Genomic DNA, 24,098 nt, shown 5'->3' with positions numbered 1-24,098 from the left:
CGGCTGTGAACATGCCCCATGTGAGGGGGATCCACTGGAGACTGTCACCTGGGAATGTTGTACAATCTACTTTTAAGGAATGAGCTACACTACAGAAAGCAGACAAATAAATTCAGAGAATCATTACTCCAATAATAACATTAAAAAGAAACACAGGATTCTATTTTTACAGCAACACCAAGCTACGTTTTTAAAAATATAAGTTATAAAAATGCCACTGAGAGGATATGGAAAGTCCCCACTAATTTACAAGGTTTACTGACCTGCAGTTGTCAAAAAACTGCTTCATGCTTTTACATACCTGAAAAGTGTTTGTTTGTGAGAAACCAAAGACCAGCAGGCAGAGCCAGTGTGAGTTACCACAGTCAGCACAAGATCGAGTGGCTCTGTGGGACAAAGAGAGGAGAGGCTGATGTCTGCTTTGTTTTTTCACAGATCATTATTTCAAATTGCAATTCTGAAGTAATGTGGACATTTTTCAGTGGTTCTCTGTTTAAGGAGAATTCATTCTATTTACATATTTAGCATCCTGTGCCTTAATGATATTTGCTTTTAATTGGAATGTATTTTGTGTTGCCAACTACAGATTTATGTTTATTCATATATTTCCATTTTTGTAAAGAGTACTCAAGAGACCTCATTCTAGTGTCCTCTATTTTCCTCTTGTTCTGAAAATCTGTGTTCTGATTTTAGGGGAATTGAGGCCTGTTCAGTGCACAGATGGCTGGTGGCCATATGCAGGTCACTGCTACAGCATTCACCGGCACCCCAAAACATGGGAAGATGCTCTGTCTTCTTGTAAAAAGCAAGATGGAGATTTGGCAAGCATCCACAACATTGCTGAAAATAGCTTTCTAGTGTCACAGCTTGGTTACAGTGAGTATATATATGTAGGCCTGTATTGTATTTGCTCCATCTGTGACATAAAAGCTGAACTTCATATTAAAGTTTAATGCTTTCTCTGAAATACCAAAATTGAAAGACTGAATCTGATTTACCATGCTCCTTTATGTTGCTGCTGTTGCATAAATACAGAACTACATCTATGTTTATCAAGGTATAATCCATGCTGTAAAACACTATAAAGGAGGAGAAGAAAAGAAAAAAAACAAAGGTATTCTTTCCAGAGACACATAAAGATCTCTAATTATTGCACTTTTGGCACCTAAATTCTATGTACAAGACTTTAGAACTGAGCTACAAACCTAGAAGATAAGCTTCTTACTGAGATTCAAACCTCTGGCTGATGCTAACCTCTTGCTACATATCCCCCTAAGAAACCAGTATTTTTCACTTCTGATATTCCTTGGATTTATAGTAACCAGTCCTGACACTGCAGATGCTGTCCTTGGTGAACATAAGTCCTCTCATGTCCTGGCAGGTGTCTCCATGGCTTGGACTCAGTGTGATCTCCTGAGAGGTGGGACACCCACAGCCATTCAATGTCTTCATGCTCAGGACCATTTTGTTGTTCTGAATCACAGAAAGCTTGCAAAGATCTTCTGTCAGCTGTAAAGAGCCTTATGCTCATTAAAATCAGCATTTCGGCATGGAATCAGATGGGTTTTCCACAACACATTTCTTATAGAGATCTGAGAGGAAACAGCACTTTTATAAAAGCACAAAGACCACCTCTTGTGTACTACATGCCAAATGTATCACCCCCTGCTTGTTCTGCATGTGAAAGCATTCACTGCACAGTGGAGAGTAACCAAACCTATTTCTTGTCATGCTTCAGAGCCAACAGAAGAGCTGTGGCTGGGTCTGAACGACCTGAAGTCTCCCTTCTGCTTCGAGTGGAGTGACAGGAGCCCTGTGACATTCACCAAATGGCAGCGCCGGCATCCCGCCTGCACCAGCGGCCTGGAGGCGTGCGTGGCTATGAAGGGGCAGGTATGGCATGCACTCATCTTACAGCAATGCAGCTGCTGGCTGCATCAACCCAAAATCGCTTCTGTGCTTATTCAGGTATCATTCCTTATGTTATCTTGAAGTCGTTTTGCTCCAAAATTTGGTATCAACCAGAAGACAAGTTCAGAGGTCAGGAGATATCAGAAGGAGAGGAAACATTTTCCTAGTACCCCCTTCTGAAATTCCTTGTCTGGTGAAAATTCTGATCCAGAAATTTTCCATTAAATTATTTTCCTTGGTTTCAGCAAAGAAAAAGTTTAAGATCTGGGAGAGGAATAGGGATGAACTAGTTAATACCCTATGTGGATACCATAGGTGCTCTTTGCATACCTCATATTCCAGTCAGATAGACATTTTTGTCCCTCAGTGTCACCTCACTGGGACATGGCATCTAGGCACAGAGACCTGGCACTAGGACATGTTTCTTCAGCTGTCATCTACCTGCCAAAAAACTAATATAAAATTCTATAGTATTTCTGACTGCTTGACTCACAAACTTTATTTTCTTGCAAGATGTCTTGCAAGATGTGATTGATACATTTACCTTTGATTGTTTGATACATTACATGTGCATGTGTATGCACATGTATGCACACACAAAAAGTGTCATGAATTTGAAAGAAAAACATTTAAAATGGTAGTATGAAATGCATGCTGTTATTGAGAGAACTTTTATGTCATAGAAAAATGTCAACATTTTTCAATATTAGGGACCAAAAGAATTGGTCCTAAATCAGATTTTATGGGTGGATGAGGGAAAAGTTCTTCTTAAACAGGCTATATTTGTTTAAAGCAATCAGTGCATTCAGATTATTTGATGGATAAAATAATTAGATTTACTGCAACCCTAGCAGATGTGCATTAGTTCAGTTTAATGAATCTTTTTTTTCCAGCAGTGTAGTGAAATAATCCTGCTCCAAGAGCAGATCCTACCAGCTGCAGGTGAGATGGATCTTTACAAACCCTTTCATTTAAAAGTTGTGATAAGAAGTAATGTTGAGACTTCAAAATGTTAATTTCCTTCTTTCATCTCAAAACAGCATTAAATGAATCTTAAACTAGTATGCTTATGTGTTTATTTGTCTTAATGAATCTCCAGCTCGCCTTGTGAAGAAAGGGAAAAATCATTAGTTTGCTTATGAGTGCCTTTCCTTGACATTTGCTCCTTCTCCCTGCTATTCTAGGATGGATACTGGGCAACTGACGTTTGTAATAAGCAGCTTGGTTACATCTGTAAGAAGAAGCCTTCATCACAATCCTCTGAAAAAGAGACAATTGAGGACCCAGGCTGCCAGAAAGTAAATGCTCTCTCATAAATAATAATCCTTGAAAAAGTGTAGAGGAATCAATTTACTAGTTCTTGCTTCTTTTGGATATTGTCTTTGTATCTTATAGAAAATCTCCTGTTGAGGCAATCTGGTCTTTTCCTGCTAGCAGTTTACTAATTGATGAGCATTTTCCATTTCTGTTCTGAAAATTTTCAAGAAAGTTGAGATTCATGTACGTGTAAGTGAATAATGCCTTGCCCTCCATTCCCAGATGAGCCACCTTGTGATTCGGAAAAGCATTGTGTCTGTATTGGTCAGCAGAGATCTCTGTAAGAGCAGGAAGAAGTGAGGTTGTTTTACTGATATTCCTCCTTTCTGCTCTCCCTGAATACAAGCACTTCTGGATTCCTCTTGGCTCAGAAAATCTCTTAACTCCTTGTACTTGGGAGTGACAGGGACAGCTTTGGGGGCTGTGCTTGCATGTAAAGTCATTTCTGTATTGCAATATTTTGGTATTTCGTTATGTCTGATTGTGCAGTTTTGGAAAGCTGGAGCTGCAAGCCCCCTGAATAAATCACGGGCTCCTTATAGACTCAGTTTGCATAATCTCAACCTTACAGGGCACTGGAAAGCCACAGCAAACAGCAGTCACAATTTTCTTTGCAAAGTCATGTAAGCAAAAAAGAGATGGAAACCGAGATCTTAATGTCATCCCTTAAACAAAAAAGCCTCCTGTAGGAGTGAACAACATTAAAAAAGTGCTTCTATTTACTAACAGATCAGCCCAGTCTCATCTTAGTTTTAAACTCAGCTGCAACAAATTGAGCATTTAATATTTATACACACAAGAGCAGAAAAATTCCTACATTGAAGTATCTTTCCATTGCACATTAAAAATGTTATGTTTGTCACAGGGTTGGAAAAGATATGGTTTTCACTGTTACTTGGTGGGTTCTGCGCTTTTGACATTCTCAGAAGCAAATAAGACATGTGAACAGAGCAAATCTTATCTAGCTACGGTGGAAAGCAGGTGGGAAAATAACTTCTTTATAAATCAATGCTTTTAGTGGAGAAACTTGCAAGAATTTTCCATTTTTTTAATTAATCAAAGTATTTTATCAGCATTTTCAAAAAATATTATTTTAGCAAGGCATGCAAAGATAATCCCTGCAAGAAAAATAAACCCAAAGCAAACACCTCAATGTTGTAGGGCTATCTACTTAATTCATCACAGCAACTTTCAAATTTGGGGGCTTCTTGAACTAAACAGTATCTTTTTATTTTTCAATTCATAATTAAAGCAACTTCTGTCTTTGGTGGGGTTTTTGGTTTTCTTCTTTGTTGTTTGGTTGGGTTTTTTGATTTGCTGGGATTTTTGAAAGAAGATTTTACAATTTTCATCTACTTGCTCTCATAGTCTCTCATGATAGGAAAGCTTTAATAAAAATATTTTCCTAAACTACTTTCTAAGTCAAATTCTAAACAAATGTAGGAAATGTTCCCCAGAACCTGCCCTCTCCCACAGCCAGAATGTATCATCTCTAATCTACCTACAACCCTGTCAGGCTTCTGAGGCTTCATGGCCCCTGAAGAACCTGACTGCCTTCAGATTGGTAGCAAAGCTGACAGCTTGCTCCTGTCTTGATGGTCTGTTTGAAGCACCTCAAACATTTGGAAAGACAGTGAAGAGAGCTGACTACAACTAGAAGCCCATGGGAGCAGCAATTTGTGATGTTTAAGATGCCTTCAGAAAAAGTACAGGGAAAGTTGCCCCTCATGAAATTCTTTTGACTGCAGTTTAAAGACTAACAGGATTTTGCCTAGACTTCACTGAAGAGCTGCTGTTTTGGAGTCATGTTAAAACTCTGTTTTTATCACTTAGATTAATATTGCACACTAACAGGCTGTGAATTAACACTGTTTCCCATTGCAGACATGAGCAAACCTTTCTGATTAGCCTGACGGGGCTGAGTTCTGAAAAATATTTCTGGATTGGTCTCTCTGACACAGAAGAAAAAGGGAGTTTCAGGTGGACCAATGGAGAAACTGCTCATTTCACACACTGGAACACAGCTATGCCAGGTAAGCTCTGCATGGGCTCAACCCCTGCAGAAGTGCAGCTGCAGCTCTCAGGTTTGTGCTTTCATTCCCCTGGGTAGAAATTAGAGTGGGCACTATGATCTGTGCCTGTAGCTGTGGGTGGCCAACACCACCAGTGTGTCACTGTGTCTGACAGCAATGCCACCAGCACAGGCACAGCTGAGCTGCAGGTGTTGGTGTGAGCCAACCTCCTGCCAGGGTGTGCAGAGACAGATTTTGATAGGTTAGACTGAAGGCAGTACTGTGTAGGAGTTAACAAGGTCCATGGTATAATTATTATTGTCATTTTTAACACCGGACCAGTTAACAACTCATCAGCTTTATAAAAATTATTCTGGATGTTTTTTTGACCCACAATGTGCATAGGTGAGAAGTGAGCAATGAGCATGCAGCTGTTTGGCATTTCAGCAATACAGCTGAGCAGCTACCTGTGAGCTCTTGCCTTCACACAGCTAGTTATGCCTTAGGAGAAACCTGCTGTACTTGACATCACCCTTCTTGAAATTGAGTTATCAGGATATTAAGAACTCCAAAGCACTTGTCAGGTCATCTATTACATATGTAAATTTAATCAAGGGCCATTTTCTCCCTGATTTGTTTTCTGAAGCTGCAAATCTCTGGCTTTGGTAACACTGTGTCTTTGGGACTCATCTCATCGGTCCATATCTGGCCTCTGGTAGTTGACATTAAAAATAGTTTATATCCAGGATATTTTTAATATTCATAATCTGCATCTTTCTTTTCATAATTTTCAATTCATAAAAACAAAGGTCTCATTCCTTAGGCAGCAATTAAGGCTTTGGTTTCACTCATTTCTTTTCCACATCACAAAGGGAAAGAGCAAGGCTGCGTTGCCATGAGAACAGGAATTGCAGCTGGATTATGGGATGTTGTTAGCTGTGAGAAGCCATGGAATTATCTTTGCAAACGGTGGGCAGCAGGAGTGCCCCATCCTGCTCCAGGACAGGTGCCTGTGGCCGCGTGTGCCCAAGGCTGGGACAGAGCCTCCCGGGCAGACTCGTGCCTCAAAGTAAGTGTGCCCACCGTGCGCCCACCTTCCTTCCCCGGGAGCCTCAGTGGAGGCAGGGCACTGTGCCCTGCTACCAGGATGCTGGGGCATTATTTGGGAATGATCTTCTCTTTGGTATTCATGGCAAGGAAACATGGGGGAAAAAAAAAATCCATCAAATGTAAGGAAAGTCAGCAACAGAAAATGATAAACACAGTGCTAGAAATATGCTTTCTTTTATCTAAATGCCAGGTGAGAACCTCACCTAATTTATTTGCTTCCAGGAGTTTAGAACTTCATAAAAAACATAGTATCACATCTCAAGGGCTGGCAGTATCCTTAACAGAAATCAATGTTTCGGAGTGAAAATGTGCCCCTCTTACAACCTTTTCTGACACAGCATGTGATCCTCATAGCAATACTTTTGGATCTGGATTTAGTTGGTGACACTTTATAGCAAGTAAAACTTTTGAGCCTTCTCTTGATTTAGTTAAAAGTGCCTTAATAATATCTCCTTTTTGCAAAGGAAAAAGGAAATAAAACACAATATTGATCAAGTAAATAAATATGCAGTATTGTTCTTCCATGTCTTTATATAGGTCTGATCTCACTATTCCTGAGACTCTCTGCCTGTTGGGAGACCAGAGCTGATTTTATTCCTGTATTTACAAGGGTCTGAGCTTCTATGTCACATGTAATTTTGATTAAATTGGTTCTGCCATTTACCAAATTGTTAATCATCATTTCTATAAAATGTCAAGCACTCAGTCCTGTTAAACACAGCCTTAGTCCAAGAATGTATGTTCCTCATGGCAGAAAGTGTATTTTGTATCTGTATACTTGCACCTCAATACAAAAAGCTCTTCCTCAGCTGGTGTCTGCACTTGGCCAAACACCATTTTGTATCCATTTTATCTTTTCCAGTCCAGCTCACTGACTTACCCTTCCCCTTTCTTTTCTCACAAATATTCTGTTTTCTACTGAAAAATGCCATGGTTGAGTTTTTCCATCTTTTTTTGAACATTTCAGTGGACAAAGTTCCAATTAAATTACAGATTAGTTTTTTCTCCTCCTCATTACATTCTGATACCTTTTGATCTCCTCAAATACCTATACTAATTTTGCCTTATTTTAAAATAGATGATGCTAAGAAAAAAATGTTTACACTTCACATTTTAATGTTTAATATTGGAGGCTTGGACAGGTGTCATGTAGTGTCACTCAAGGATAAAGGTGTGCTAAAATGATGCTGATTTTAATTACACATATTTTATAAGCTTCAAAAATGTACTAATTTATTTTTACTTTTTGTTGTCAATAGTTTTTTGTGAGAGAGGGAAACCAAAAGAAGTCTTGGTTTGAAGCTGAAGAATTCTGTAGAGAAATAGGTGGAAATCTGGTCACAATCAATACAAGAGAAGATCAAATTTTATTATGGCAATTAGCTTCGTGAGTACTTGCATAAAGATACTTCTTCATGTTCCTGCTATGTTAAATAAAAATTACTTAAAACATATCTGGAGCTGAACAAGTGAGTAAATAAAAACAACCAAATTTAAATTACATTGATACAAGATTCTCTTCTGGAAATAGCATCCTGTTACATTGAATTAAAAAATAATCTTGAGTATTTCAAAGAGGCTTAATATTTTGGTTATTTTCATCACAGGTTTTAGCAAGGCCATTTTCCAGATCTTATAAAAGGCCATTTTCCAGATCTTATAAATTTCTTACATGTTAGTCCCTCTCCCTAGAGGGAGAAAATAAAATAATTCAGCTCTAACTGGCATTTTGTAACTGTCTGCAATTCTTCTTTAACCAACCCATTCAAAAAATCCCTTGAGTTACTGTGCAATATAAACCAAAAGTCAAGGACTTAACGTGAAATTTTTCTGACTATAAACTGAAGAATCCTGAATTCAAAGAGTAATTAATTTTAATTAACCTTTGGTAGCATTGTAGATGCTATATCTTGCTCATGATTTATAAACTGTGACATTATTTTCACCTCAAATTAGACCAATATTCTGATTGTATTCCATAATGTCAAGACGTGTCAATGACACATAATATACATATACAGCTTTTTAACCAAAACTGTTTCACATAGTGGAAAATTGAGGTTTACTTTCTGAAACAGATTTAAAACTTTCCTATTAAGAAGTTTTTGTGATCTTACCCTTCTTAAATTTAAATATATTTCAGTACTTTGATCACTTGAATGTGGTTTTATTTGTCTGTTAAGTCTCTTTTCTTTAGAGTATAAAATATTTGTGGAAGGAAATTTTTGTATTATGCAGTGACAGAAATAGTAATTTTATTTGGTCCATAGGCAGAAGAAGATAAATAGCATGAAATATTAACTAAATTACTTAGGAAGTGCTAAGAAGCAAATGAAAACCATTCAAAATCAATTATCACTATTTTTATTAATTAAATAAACATCTATTTATGCTTTACTTTTGCGAAAGCTCTGTCTTCAAACTCACACTAGAACCAAGATCTGTGCTATATACACAAGGATGGGAACTTGAACTGGTTCTGGGCCACATCACTTTAACTTTTTTTAAAATATGATGAATCTTTAAATATGATCGTCACAGAGCACTATCATCTCCCTGACAGAGTGCAGGGAGTGAGCTTGGCTTTGGGCCACAGCTCCCAGTTCAGGTGTGACAGAAAGCAGGATATTTCTGTGCTTTTCAGGATTTATATCCCAGCCTCCCTTTCAATGCCTTCATAACTATATTGTACAAATTGTTTTAGGGACGAAGGGCTGAACACTCAGGCTTTCTGGATTGGTTTGTTTCTCTTAAATCCTGATGAAGGATTTGCCTGGATTGATGGCTCCCCTGTGAGTATTTATTTGCTGGATATTAATTTTCTGTCTTTTAGAAAATATATACTTTAGAATATACAATGAATAGATGCAGTGCACTGTCTTAACGCAGCATTGCCTGTGTTTCATCCCTGGTACCATGTTATATCCCACCTGGACAGTCTGTGCCCTTAGACCTTCCCAGCCTCCCAAAACGGGCACTGCTGTATGCAGTACAGGGAAGCCCGGTTGCCAACTTTCACAAAAGAAGATAAATGTGACTCCTCTGCCCATCAGTTTTTCTTTATCAAGCACGTGGTTTTCTATACCATGTAGTCTCTGTACCTTCTTCAGGGAGTGGTGGGGAAAGTAACCTGACCAACATGACCTTCACAGCCCTCTCAGGTCTGTTTGAACTCCTACTTATCCCATAAAAAAGGTACTTGAGATAATGAGATACTGAAATTGTGTCATGATGGCAATCTCAATTACTTCTATTCAACTCGAATCACACAGTAATTTATATGTATTTCCAACACAGGTAATTTATGAGAACTGGGAGGAAAATGAACCCAACAACTATGAAGAACTTGAACATTGTGTTATGTTTAATGGATCACCCCAAATGCGCTGGAACGACTTGCGCTGTGAACATTTACTTAATTGGATTTGTGAAACAAAAAAAGGTATTGTTGCTTCCCCATTTAATTGGAGCAATAAACTCAAGCTTAAAAAGCAAATTTTATGGATCTAAATAAATTGAAAGGAAGAAAGACACTGGGAATTGTTCATTTTAAAACCACTTACAGTGAAGGCAACACATAAAGCAGGTAGAATGAATTTAAATATTTCTCTTGTCCTTGGGTGCAAGAAGTTAGAATATCCCTATTACTTTATCTCTAGTTTTATCTCTTTCTGGCATGGGTTGAATAAATTTGTGAAGCAAAGGTACTTATCCCCTTTCCTTTTATCTAGTCCCTCTATCTGCTTCAGGCTTACCCAGGATATCTGTAGATGCAGGATGCTAGAGTTCTCTTTATAAAAGTGAAAAAAGCTTGCTCCCCACTGTGAAACAATTAATGGGAACTAAGAGAGGGATCAGTTGCTATAGGAACCAGCAACTCTGAAAATGCAGTCTGATCTAAAGTGGAGGCTGGTGTAACCTTGATGGACTCCTGCATCTACCAGCTTTGCCTGGAAAGCAGGGCCCCAGTGCCAAAACTCCCCCACCTGGTGCCAGGCTCACAAAATGGACCTGACAGATGTTGGGGTGCCTCTCAGCCGGAAATGGAAATGGGGTCTGTGTGGGCTGAGGAGATCAAATGACAGCTGACAATGAAAGGACTTGTTTTGCTTGCTCAGTCCTCCTTCTACATCCCTGCTTCCTGGTGCTAAACTGAGTGTTTGTATGCATCTCCATGGAGAAGGAGACTTTTAAAACCTTCTTGAAATGAAAAGAAAGTTGGATGCACACAGGGAACTACTAGGAGGCACAATAGGAAGGGGAAGGGATAAGCAGTTACATAAAAACACTGAGTGTATCTAATATTTGATGACTCTGCCAACAAAACCCCTGAAGGGTGAATAAGGCACCATGGTAACATTGAAAAATTGCTTAACCAAAAAGGAAGAATCACTGTTCCCTTTTGGTAAATTAGTCACACAAATGCAACATTCAAGCCTTAATTTCTGCCTACCAGCTCAAAGCAGCACATCCTGTGCAGCCCCTTCTGGCACACTGAGCATGCTGCTTTGTGTGGATGTGTCTCTGCTCTTGGTGAGATTACTCAGAAGGAGCTCAGCAACTGTGACACAAAGACTCTGATCACTTTATCTTGCTCCTAGATGACCTTTCAAAAGCAGGGAAAAAAAATCTAGAAATGAATCTTGTAATTGTGAATCTAGATCATGTGATGATCAACATGACAGAAGACATGCTCACATGTGAATTCCCTCACATGCACTTAAGACATCTATTTACAAAAGATATTCCAGCTTTCTGAAAACAATTAATGTTACAGTTATCTGAGGATTAAACAATAAATAAAAATAACCAGAACTATATAAATAATGAAGACATTGAAATGCAATAATTTTAGTTCTATTGTTCACTAAATACTTCAGGAAAAAATGTTTAAATGATCCCAAAATAATTTTACCCAATTTTTCTTTTTTTGTTGTTGTTTATTTCTCATCAGACTATTGCTGACACTTCTATAATACTGTGTTTCTGTCCATCAAACCACAGTAGAAATGTGAGAATTAATAGTCCAGAGGTACAAAATAACAGGCAGTCATATGAAAGAAGAGTTTCATTTCAGAGGCTATAGCTGGCTTTGTGAATACAGCTAATTTGCTTTCTCCTGGTTCAGCCTGTAATCAGAAACTTGGATTTGATATCCATTGACTCTCCAGGACTCTTAAAAACAGAATGTCCTAGTAAAAGCCAAGTCATCAGGAAAGAAAGAATTCATTGACACACTAGAAGTTACACCTGACATTAGCAATAAATCAGCATTACGTTTTCAGTACTTGTGGATAGTCTAGCACCATCTAGGTAAGCTTTAGAATTTACTATATTGGATTATGTTGTTTGGCTCTAGTCCCAAGAATACAAAAAAAAAATTAATCATAGAGTATCAAGTGAAAATGTTAAAACAAATTTTCAAAATAATTTTTGTTTAATCTACCAAAAATTTACTATGAAACATGGATTTTTTGATACAGTGTTTTTGGATATACATTACTGTAAAGTACATATTTTTCACTAGCTAAATGTTACTAAATTATACACTTATTTTAATATGGCAGAATGTGCTCTGAATTCTTGAAAATGCATTATCTGATTCATAGTTTGGTGGGTTTTGTTTCTTTCCCCTCTATTTTACAAAGTATGCAAAACTACTTAAATTAGATCTCTCTGATTTTTTTTTTTTTTAATTTGGGATATTGCTTATGAAAATCTTCTATCTTTCAGGTACATTGGTAAAGCCTGAAGCAAACTACAAACTTGGTAGGTTTTTTTTCCTCTTTCACAAAGATTACTGACTAGTTTTCAGACTTTGTACAGACCAGAAAGGAAAACATTCTATATGATTCTTTATCTTTCAGACTATCAGCTCACCAAAGATGGATGGATTATATATGAAAATAAGCAGTACTATTTCAGCAAAGAACATGTCCATATGGAAGAAGCTCGGAGGATTTGTCAGAAGAACTTTGCTGATCTGGTTGTCATTGAGAAAGAAAGCAAAAGACGATTTCTGTGGCAATATGTAAGCAGAAAGCCTATTAATTATATATAGTTGAATTTTGAGGCACAGCAGGTGATAAAATACAGGGAACATACTAAATATTTAGTAAGGCTGGAGTCCTGAGCTATTGTCCTACATTACTTATTTATAAAGCAATAGATTTGTTAATGACCTGTAAAATTACTATTGTTTTTAATAGATAGAGGAAAATGCAAATATTAAAGAGGCATGCAAATATTAAAGGTGCAGCAAAGGTTCAGGCCCAGGTTGCTCAGCTTTTCTAATATATGTAGTGTTCAGCACAGTGATAATTGCTTTTCTGTCCAGTGGATTCCTCACTCCAGGATGTTCCACATATGTGTCTTGCCTGCCTGAAGCCTGAGTCTGAACCAATCATATTCCTCTGTGAGTCCCAAATTAAAAAAAAAAAAAAAAAAAAAGGAAAAATAAATCACAGGCATGATTAATTGGCTTTCAGATTTTTGCTTGACATTGAAAAGCAAATTAGTGCTTAACTATTAATTACTTCTATTTTAGATTTACACAAAACACAGAGGAAAATCATATTTCATCGGCTTAGTTGTCAGCTTTGATCAGAGATTCAGGTGAGTAAAGGAAAACTGGTAATGGACAACAAATGATGGTAATTTCATCTCAGAGAGCATTTCTTTGTGTTTTCATCTTACAAGTTAAAAAATGTTGTACAACTGACTTCTGGATAGTTTTCAGGAAATGTCTCAGACCCAAAGTACTACATTCTTCTATATTTAAGCAGAGAAATGCATTTTCCTTCCAAATTTGGGAGAGCAAACACAATAAAAATTCATGGCTAAGATGCAGCTTACTTAATGCCTTACACTGCGAGAGCTGCAACCCTGCATAAGTAGTGAGGAGAAACAGGTAATTTTAAGATGTTATTTACCTGATCTGCTCTTGATCCCTCATCTGCTAAGGATGAGATTGACCCTGACTAGATCTCCAATGACTACAGAGAAAGCCTGGGAAGTTTTGATAAAATATATATGTAAGGGTTAAATAAAATTAATTCCAAGTGGTTCAAGTTATATGAGCTCCAAGCTAGAAGCATAAGCAGCATCTACCCCAACATCTTTCTGAAATTTCTGGCAGGAAACCTGTTTTAACAATCCATTTGTAGAAGCCTTTCAGGAGGACACTTTTCTGGGATGTGAAGGATGTCCATCCATGCCTTGAATGTGGTAGTACTAAGCAGAGGAGAAGCAGCAGAAGTGCTGTAGCTATGTCCTCTCCAGGATCTGTAGAGTCTTTGCCCTCTGGTCACTGCTGATACCTTGTTTAGCCCCCTGCCCAAAAGCCTTGTGAGTAATGAATGCCTGCTGAGATCTCTGCTGGCAGCCACTGTCCCCTTGTTTCTTCCAGATGGCTGGATGACAGCCCAGTGAACTATGTTGCCTGGGCTCCAAATGAACCCAATTTTGCAAATAATGATGAAAACTGTGTGATAATGTCAGAAGATTTTGGTGAGTAAAATAGCAACAAGAAATATTTGGGTAAAATTTAGCATCAAAATCCAAAATGTTTGGTACATACTTAAATTTGGGGCTACCCTACAGAGGGGTAGTTCAACAATACTGACATCTTTTCATAACACACTCACTACAAACTGTCAACACTTAGAAAAAAAACATTGCAGAGGAAGGAGGAGTGTATTGGGGTAAATGTGTTTCATTTGTGCTTTATGAATGCCATCTGAGCCTGACTGCTGTAGTGGTTGTACAGGAGTTTTGTCTGTATTCTGTAATATCTAAACTATTATCTGTATTCCATTTCTTTACAGGTTTATGGAAAGACATAAACTGTGCTGTGAAAAACGCCTTTATCTGTGAAAGGCACAATTCAACTTACTCAGGATTTGCTCCTACTGTGCTTCCACCTCTGGGAGGATGTCCTGAAACTTGGCTTTTGTTCAACAATAAGGTACAGCAATAAATCCCAGCCATATTTAGGAGATTTGCTCTAGGTGAAGAAAGCAACTATCCCTTTTATCTCATTAAAGAAATTCTCTCTCTTTAAACACCAACTTACTAACAAGTATGCTAATTAGCAGTGCAGTGCATCTTCAGGTTGGAAAATTTGTAACTAAATATAAAAAAAAAGGTGATTTGAATGTTTGGAATTATAATTTTTGTAAATGTCTGTGTGCCTTTAGCCATAGCTACTTTTCTACTTTCTCAATACTTCTGCTTATTTTAGACATAAAGCATGGAAATCCTGATCCATTATCCTTATCTGTAAATGTAACACTGTTTTTCTGAGTAACAAAGGTGAAAAATTGAAAGGTCAAACTTTTCATAAGTAATTGGCCATCACAGCAACTCATCTTAAGCTGAGTAACACAAACAGCAATAAATGTCAAATCAAATATTTGACAATATCAAGCATTGGTTTCTGCTAAGTTAAGCAAAAAAATCTGGACATATGAACTTTTAAAAAACCCCAAAAACAAACAACAGAGAAAAACAAAAAATCAATTCCACAATGCAATCAATAGGAAAGGTTTTATGCATTCAAAGGAGGAGCCATATCTTCTGTCCCTCAGATGATACACAAAAAATGTTTTACACTGGGATGCAGGGAAAATACCCATTCAGAGGAGCACTTCTTCCTGACACTTGTGTGAGTTCTCACATGAGCTGAGGTTTTAGCACTCCATCTGTGGTATAAAATTGAAAAAAAACTTGACCTGAGAAATTATTACCTGCTCCAAATTAGGGTCACAGTCAGGAAATAGTTCCAGTCCCTCAAAAATTCTACTTTTCAGTAATTTAATTCCTCAAAAGCTTTTGGTGGTTGTCTGCTCTTTCCCAGCAGTGACCCCACACGATTGTAAGTGCTTTGCACATATCACAGGGATTGGCTAGGTCTCCTTGCTGGCTGACAGGATTTGTGCTCCAGCAGATCCCCCATCTGCAGCTCTTTGCATGCAGGAACTAGCACAGAATTAATACAAACCAATGGTTTTAAAATTCTTTGGCACCCAGAAGTCTGTCTAATCCTTTTCTCTCTCCACAGTGCTATAAAATATTTGGATCCAGAGAAGAAGAGAAACTAACTTGGCACTCAGCAAGAAGTGTTTGTAGAGAATTAGGGGGAAATTTGGCCTCTATACACAATAATCAAGTGCAAGGTATGACGCCTGAGCCTTACAGCACTATGTATGAAACCACATATTTCACCATCTAATGATGAGGCTGAACCTACCTCCAGACCTAAATAACCTAAATAAGGAAGACCTGGAGGTGCTTGATCCAGAGGGAGGACTGCAGTGAGATATTCTGACACTTTCCCAGTTTTAGCAAGCATCACCTGTGGAAGGAATAGAATAATCTGTTCCCCATGGTCTTGGGAGATGGGATAAATTGTAATGTTTTTAGTCATGAAATGCTCAGAGATATTCAAGCTAGACATTAAACAGACATCCATCAAAAATTATATATCTGAAGCTGATGTTATCTTGGGAAAGACAATCCTTTTGAAGTAATTTCTGGCCTGGATTTCTATAATATTTCCAAGAAGCCTAAATAATTTTTATCAAAAAATGTTTTCCTTGTTTCCCTCCCCTCCTTTTTTTACCCTGAATTCAAACTGCTTCACTTTGATTACCCATTGTAATTTTTTCTTTTATCTTTCACTCCCAGCCTAATAATACTGAGGTTGGTATTTCCAATAGATTTAGAAGATGATTGATTGTTGTTTTATTTGTAATTTCATTTACATGGAATTTGAAGAAAGGAAACTCCTCAGGTACTTTTTATTTTATTTTATTTTTTAAATATATTTTCTCTCAGCTTTCCTCACCTTCCACCTAAAGGATGTTGCCAATGAAACATGGATTGGGCTGAATGACATCAACAGTGAGCAAACCTATCTTTGGACAGATGGAAGCGTTTTTGACTATTCAAATTGGGCCCGAGGATTCCCATTCAGAGATAAATTCACAGTGGTTGACTGGAAGTATATTACAATAGAGGTGAACAGAAATAAATCAGAAAGTGCATAACATAAATGACATACTAAATGTTTGAATAACCAGCCTGACTTCTGTCTCAGCTAAAATCTGAACTTAAAGCACAAGTGAACTGAAACTTCAAAGATCAAATTTTTAAAGCTTTAATCAGAAATTAATAGGCCTGCTTAGAATCTAGGCTTACTCTCATTCCTTTGTCAAAGTCTAGAAATGCAGAAAAGGAATCTTTTCTGCTTGAATTAATTACACTTTTTATAATTATTATATTTTAGTGAAAATATTCAGTGTTACTAGTTGTGATTTTTATTCTAGTTTATTGTTTTTCCTTGTATAATGCAAATGAAACTCCAACAAATTCAGTACACATTACCATTAACTCCATAGTAAAAATAACTTCAATGCATTCTGAGGAATTTTAATTAACTGACAAAAGCTCTTGCATCAATTTGCCAATAAAAGTACATTTGCTTAAGATATACAATAGAACACATTTAATTTCCAGCAAGCAATACATTAAAAGAACCAGAAAATTAGAAAGGAAGGCTATTCATTTTTTCTCCTCACACCTATTTCTATTATTTTGCTGGAAATTTTGCACTTTATCAGCAACAAGTCTATTTTTCATTTTTTCCCTAGACTGATTGTATTACAATGACAAAAAGATCTGTAGATGATGCAGGATTATGGGAAAATACTGACTGCCAGCATAAAAAAAGCTATATTTGCCAGATGGAGAGCGGTAAGTTTTATTTTTCACCTTTTTTTTTTGATTGTAAAACATTTACTGAACAATCTGACCATTACAAATCAGAGAAGATGACCTCGCCTACCCTGCAGACATCCACACTGAAATCAGCTCCCTGGCATATAGACACTTTGAAGAACAGGATTCACCTTCTTAATCATAAGAAAAATGTCCAAACCAGGTTCCTAGAAGGTGTCTGCCTTCAAAATGTCAGTTTTTCTCTATTATATCCATCTGTGCTTTACCCAACTACCACAGATATAGGTGCCTGAATGCAGTTATTTTGCAAATACAATACGAAAAGACAAATCCCTTGGTGACCTCCAACTAGGGGTCAACTGAGGCCAGTTAAACGGATTAGTTTGCTCATCAGTCCCTAGAGAGGCCTTCATATCTCAAGAACAGCAATACTCAGAAGGGCAAAAGCTCCAGTGTTCTTCATGGAGCCTTAGGGTGGGAGACACATCCGGAGCACGGCTATACTGCAGAGTCTGCAGGAACAAAAACAAGGAACTGCTGAGCAGCAACTCAAAATAGAGGAAGAAACCACAGCTGGGTCAGATGATTCACAGCTCTGACCCATGTGAGTGCAGAAAGCTGCATGAGGATGGCACTAGCAAAAACAATTGACAGAGCATCCTCAACAGTGAATGAACAAAAAGTTTGTCTTTTCTTCTGTCCCCATCACTAGGCCCTTGCTTTCTACTTCTGCATACATAATTATAGGTACAAATACAGTTTTCTTTTTCACTTCATCCTATGAGGAAAAGATGTAGCAGCATGGTCACAAAATTTGCTTAGAAAGAAATTATTTTGAGACTGAAATGGTGTGAAGAAGATCCTGTCGTGTGCTCATGCCTGGGAAAAACTTCACCTGCACTGTGGCAGGGGGACACAGAGAGCTCTGGGGGGAGGATCATGGTGGAACCAGTACTGACATAATTTCATCTGGACAGTCTATGTCTACAGATACACACAGCTCATGCTCTGCCTCTCTTTAATCCCTAAATATGTTTTTACACCATAGTTTAAAATAATTCCAAATTGCCATTAAAATAAATCTCTTTGTTTTTATGTAAAAAATGCTATTACTTAATGCTTGTGCTGCCATGTTATATTCATCTGTTATTCAAAAGCAATACTCTTATCCAGCAGCTAGTAGTTTTTCACTGTTTTCTCCTCTTCCTTTCAAATGTGTACCTCTTTCCTACAGAGCCTGAACTGTTTCACCCCACAAGTGCTCCAGATTTTGATTTTGTCCATTATGGCAACAGCAGCTATTTAATCATTCCTTCTAAAATGAATTGGGAAGAAGCAAGAAAAGCATGCAAGGAGAAATCTTCAGAGCTTGCCAGCATTTTTGATTATTACAGTAATATATTCTTGCTCCTGCAGGCAGCACAGTATGGAGAGCCCTTATGGATTGGGCTCAACAGCAATGTGGTAAGATTAAAAAAATAATAGTTGGTAAAGTTAAATGCTGCTACTATTAGCAGGAGAATTGTAGCATGAACAGATTTAGAAACCTAGGACTGGTGAACGGTCTCACATATTTTGACTTAATTGATCTTAAATCATTAAATGCCATTTTAGGCATTAGAGAAGGATAAGAACGTTTGGCCCGGCTGGACTCTCTTTACTAGTGCTGTATGAATCATGAAAACTTAGGTAAAAGTACCTGGTAAACTTTCAGATGGCCATCTTTAGGACAGGTGACCCCTACTAAAAGGCTCCAAGATGTTCAGGAGGGCTAGTGCCTCATGACCATTGGCAATTGTAGCTTTTCCATTATCTTTTGTTTCAGAAGGTTTCATAGGCCAAGCCACCACACTCTTTTGAACACATATTCTTTGTTATACCTGCTAGATCCCAAAAGTTAAAATCAGTAAAAGCTATACTGTAGCAGATGTAGTGAATACTGAGATCCAGGTCCACCAATTTGTAAAGGAACAGTCGAGTGATAATCAGCATTATTAGCTCTGTGACTGAATGACAAATTGAGCTTCAGCTTTCCCACTGAATATGCAGTTGCTAAATGCACTTAATTATCATATTTCTGTTTCATTGTTCTTTGATCTGACTAAACCACTTTGATAATAAAAATTAGCTTTTTCATCAGTAATAATCATCTTAACTATTCATTGTTTTTACTAATTGTGATCGACACTGATATATAACATAGCAAAACATGTCTGAAATACAGTATCCCTAGGGACACTTGTAATAAATATTGTGTAAAAATAGAAGTTCCACTTATATGATGCAGCAACAATCTGATAAAGCCCTCAGAAGGCTGAAAATTTGTCTGAAAAGATGAACAATAAATATTTCCACTATTCTAACAATGTTATCCCCACCTCCACCAGAAAAAATTATCACATAAGTGATGGGTAGTCACCAACCTTAAAATACATCCTTCCACTTGCACAAGTGCACAGGGCACCCCTACCCAAACCAAAATAATAGTGTTTGAGTCTGCTTGATACCAAAGTTGGTTGTTTTTAGTCAAAGCAATATGATTTAAAAAGCAGCTAAAATTCCATTTTGATCAAGCTTGAATCACCAGACATCCCCTTGGTACTTATAAACAAACCATCCTTGATCGTGCCGAGTCAAGCTTTGTGGATCCTCCTGTTCCCCAGGCAGTGAGTGACCTTGCCCTGTTGATGTCAAGCTCAGTGTGACCTTGTGCATCTGGAGTCTCTCTTGACACAGCTAGACACTGGAGTGAGATCACATCTTATCCCCCTCTTCTTAATGGCAGCAATAAATTGTCAGTGTCTTTTCGCTTTTTCTTGTAATTCTTCTGATTCTTCCTGGAAAAGAAAAAAGGGGAGGAGGAAGAACTAAACAAAGACTCAAGAAGTCCTGTTCAACATATTTCTTTTTTGCTTCTTACAAAGTAATCATGTTCTTTAGTTCTTCATAGTGATGGCTGCAGTTTGCTCCTGAATGTTTCTCCTGAAAACTGCTGGAGCTTAGAGTCCTTGCTTAATAGCCAGATCTGAGGCCCATTTCCACCTGAGCTTTCCACAGGTTTCATGTTCTTAAAGTCTTGCTGCTTTTCATGGAGATCTGACTCTTCTGGGATGGTGATTCCACATTACAACATTGTCTGACAAGGGACTGAGTCCCCAGGGAGCATTATTTAGCCTTCAAAACACCTCCATGGGCTGTTCCAGCATGGGAGCCATACTGCTGTGTCCAGTTTTTATGTTGCTGAGTCCTGATTCAGCCAGTATTTTAACAGTGCTAGCACAGATACACAAACTGAACTGCCTGTATCACTTTGAAAATGTGCTTCTGTATGACTCATTTAGCTAAAACAGCAGATGAGAGTTTAGAAAAGTTATGTCAAATGTCTGTTTCAATTTTAGAATTATGGATATTATAGATGGACCAATAAAAGGAAAGTAAGTTTTTCTAAGTGGGACTATGAAGAGCCAAAACAGAAACTAGCCTGTGTCTATCTAGCACTCTCTGGGAGATGGAAAACAGCACATTGTAATGAGAAATATTTTCCTGTCTGCAAAAAATCTGAGGGTAAGCAATGTCAATGACTTTTGTTGTTATGGCAGAAACCTTGCTTAATCTGCTTTGCCTGAATTACAAATTTTTAAGTATATATCAAATAATAATAAAGCTGAGTATGTAATGTCAGTACCTGTATTTTGCATGACAATGTTTTATTTTGATGGAGTTGGCATTCACCAGCCAAGATCTTGCCATTTTACTGGACTGGAATGATAGCTGCCATGGGAGCAGGCAGACAGATCACAGAGGTTGTGGGAACATCAGGCACTGAGTCTAGAGTGTGAACTATTCCCATAAACCTGACAGAGGTTTTATGGGGAGGTCTGTAATCAATGAATTCCACTGAGTATAAAATAAATTTCATTTCTCCAGCATAAACACATCATTCTTACACTGGTTGTTGCTTTATTGATATTAGATTGCAAAAACTGGATATAGGAGAAAGAGTTGTATCTGATGAAAAGGGTCTGTTATTAGCCCCAAAAAAGTTCATACTTCATAGGGTTTGTATGGGTAGCACTAAGGAATACTACACAGTAAAAGTACAGGCAAACCTCAGGTTTTTGCTTTCTCATTTGAATGACATCTGTTAGCTCTAGTGACGCACACTTAATGGAAACTCAGACTTTATTTGGGGACTTTTGGGTTTGTTTTTGTTTTGGATTGGATTGGGCATTTTGTGGGTTTTTTAATTGGTTGGTAGTTTTATAATTTCTTTTCTGGGCCATTCTCTGAACTTCATAGCTGCTAATTTGCAACTTTTGTTTTAAAACCACAAGTACTAAGTGACAATGTTGCCTTTTCATAATGTCACTGCTTGTAGGAAAATAAGGAGTTACTACATAAATTATCAATGAGCCTCAGATTACTCTATGCTATGTCAGATATAAAGATGTTCAGAAATTCTATGTAAGGATTGTTATCTTGAGGAAAATATTAAATGGGAAATTTGTATGCTATTTCGTTTAAAATAAAACTTATTTGAACTTTCTGAGAGTTTGGGAGTTTTCTAGGGGTGTTTTTTTCTGCTTTTTAAGTGCTTCTTTTATTTATATAAATTTATTGACTATAACAAAACAAACTAGAACCGAAATTCTGGAACACTCAAATATCCTTGAAACAGTCCAAGTTTGATTTAGATAGTAACACAGAAGAGCACAGATTCACACTGAGTCATCCTCTCACAGCTGACCAGTTCTGATCCTTGTTGTCACTCTTGACTTAGATACTGATAATTTTAGCACTGTGTGCCAAAGAACGCTTTGAACACTTTTAAGAAAAAGTTTTAATGTTTGATTTCATATATGAAGAACTGCAATCCTTACTGAATGAAAGCATTTATAATATCTAATTTCTTCTAGACATACTTCCTTCTGATCCCCCTCAGGATATTGGACAATGTCCCGAATCTGATCACATATCTTGGATTCCTTTCCGAAGCCACTGCTATAACTTCAATGCCAATGAAATTACCTGGGCTCAGTCTGTGACTCAGTGCATTCGATCAGGTAATTAATATTTTTACCCAAATATAGAACTTCAATCTTGACATTAAAAAGAAGTCTTGAAAGAAATTTTGAAAAGTAATAATGCAAAATCTGCAAATATTAAAAATAAGGAATAAATTTCTCATTTATTTTTTACTGTTATGTGCTTTTCAGTTATGTTGATTTTAAGGTGATTTTCTTGTTCTATTTTTCCAGCTGTGCATGTTTCTTGTTCTTCATTCATAAAATCTCTGTTTTTAGTCAGATCTTAAATTTTACGTGATTTGAAAAAAATCACTTCTTTCTGGCCTTATCCCTTCTTTTCCATGTCTTTCCCTACACAATAAGCAAAGTAAATATCTTAATAACAACCATTCATTTTTAACACTGTCTGTGTGATCCAAAAGGGGCTGCATGTGCTGCCTGGTAGCCCCTGCTCTATCAGCAAGGTTCCCTGGCAGGCTGCAGAGCCCGGGGAGGGAAAATGCTTCCCTCCTTCTCCTTGGAGACATCTGTTCCTGGCCAGGACCAGGAGCAGTACCTTGGCACTCTTTCACCTTTGCTGCTGAGTCATCAGCTCTCATCCATGTCTCAGGAGGCCAGGAAAGAGAAAATAAATGGATCCTTTGTTTCATACCTTTTTAGATCCTCTTACCCCTCTTACCACCACTGCCACAAAAGTGAATACAGTGGTCTGAACTGCAGATTGGTTTGTTTTGCAGTATTTCATGCTACATATTATTCTGTCAAACCATGAAGAACAAATAAATAATCACTGATAATTTCTATGAACAATAACATCCAGTCACTTGGAAACACAGTGCACCTTGCCTGGTGTTTAAAAGTCATAATCTTCTCTGTGCTTTTGTGTCTTTCACTTCAGATCTCTCACTGTCTGTGCTGTTCCCCTGCAGCTGGACACTACCCTGTGGATTATATTTAAATCCTTCTTTACTCTCTATCAGTGGGACAGGATTTTTTATTAACCTTAACCTGTCTCAAAAGCTGTAACTATGTTGGGGATATCTCCAATCATCTTCCTTTTTTTTTTATAGGTGGTATGTTGACTTCTGTAGAAGATCTGTATGAATCAAACTTTTTAATAGAACATGCAGATTTATATGCAAGCAAGACAAGTGGCTTCTGGATAGGAATATACAGAAATGTAAATGGTAACTATTTAAAATTCTATAAATAATCATAACCAGACTTCATTAAATGGACAAAAATATTAATAAAATTAATAGATTTTAAGCAACAAATTGAAGTACAGTTGGAGTTCAGACCTGAGTCCTCTCAGAGGTTGTGTCATATTCCTGATCTCTGAGAAAGCTTTTCCTGTTGGGGAAAAAACTCCTGACTGGCTCTCATCTTCTTTTGGCTGGGGAAGACTCATGTGGGACTTGTGGGAGTCCAGCCCTAGCCCATGGCATAGAGTTCCTCTCTGACTCTGTGGAGAAAATTAGGCTGCTTGCTAAAGCATGCAGTAGAAAACATGCATCTGGAAGAGAACACTGATATCAGACTACAAGTAGTTAGAAAAGGTTTTATTTTAGATTATTTTCAGCCTACTGAAACATCAAAAGTCTTTTTAGAGTTTATAAAAAAAAATTTAATTTTAACTAAATGTATGACAGCACTACAGTAAAAGCTTCTTGATTTTCATTAAGTGCTGATGAAATAATAATTTTTTATAAAAATTCTAAATTTCCTTTTTTTCAGTTTGAAATTTTAATATCCTAGGCAAACATACAAAGAAATATAAATTAAAACGGTGATATTATTATGACTGATAAATCTGCAAATCATAATTTGGGAAAGCAATTCAATTGTTTTTTGACAAGAATCAAATGACATAAAATGCATCAAAAACAACCACAGATGGAATTTCTGAAGGAAGTATTGCTTTATAGGTTGAAGAAAGCAATATTATGTCAATATGCACTAAGGTGAAGAACTTTCCCAT

The 24,098-nt window shown here is 37.3% G+C and overlaps 1 protein-coding gene across 2 annotated transcripts in view; it reads left to right on the top strand.

Moving 5' to 3' along the window:
* The window catches only part of LOC110476202 (macrophage mannose receptor 1-like), a 33,152-nt gene that overhangs the window by 5,707 nt on the left and 3,347 nt on the right, over positions 1–24,098 (top strand). For both annotated transcript variants that reach the window (XM_077788328.2, XM_085573056.1), the window contains 21 exons: positions 694–876; positions 1,739–1,893; positions 3,096–3,209; positions 4,094–4,209; positions 5,113–5,261; positions 6,113–6,309; positions 7,610–7,737; positions 9,055–9,142; positions 9,648–9,792; positions 12,084–12,119; positions 12,218–12,381; positions 12,898–12,965; positions 13,759–13,859; positions 14,177–14,316; positions 15,412–15,526; positions 16,188–16,369; positions 17,003–17,105; positions 18,325–18,554; positions 20,489–20,654; positions 22,007–22,153; positions 23,188–23,304. In XM_077788328.2, the coding sequence (XP_077644454.1) occupies positions 694–876; positions 1,739–1,893; positions 3,096–3,209; positions 4,094–4,209; positions 5,113–5,261; positions 6,113–6,309; positions 7,610–7,737; positions 9,055–9,142; positions 9,648–9,792; positions 12,084–12,119; positions 12,218–12,381; positions 12,898–12,965; positions 13,759–13,859; positions 14,177–14,316; positions 15,412–15,526; positions 16,188–16,369; positions 17,003–17,105; positions 18,325–18,554; positions 20,489–20,654; positions 22,007–22,153; positions 23,188–23,304 (2,844 nt within the window). The remainder of the gene's footprint in view (positions 1–693; positions 877–1,738; positions 1,894–3,095; positions 3,210–4,093; positions 4,210–5,112; positions 5,262–6,112; positions 6,310–7,609; positions 7,738–9,054; positions 9,143–9,647; positions 9,793–12,083; positions 12,120–12,217; positions 12,382–12,897; positions 12,966–13,758; positions 13,860–14,176; positions 14,317–15,411; positions 15,527–16,187; positions 16,370–17,002; positions 17,106–18,324; positions 18,555–20,488; positions 20,655–22,006; positions 22,154–23,187; positions 23,305–24,098) is intronic.

The sequence above is a fragment of the Lonchura striata genome, chromosome 2 (genome assembly GCF_050655825.1).
Source record: "Lonchura striata isolate lonStrDom1 chromosome 2, ASM5065582v1, whole genome shotgun sequence".
NCBI lineage: Eukaryota > Metazoa > Chordata > Aves > Passeriformes > Estrildidae > Lonchura > Lonchura striata.
Note: the sequence above shows the minus strand (reverse complement) of the source record. Positions and strands in the feature narration are given on the sequence as shown.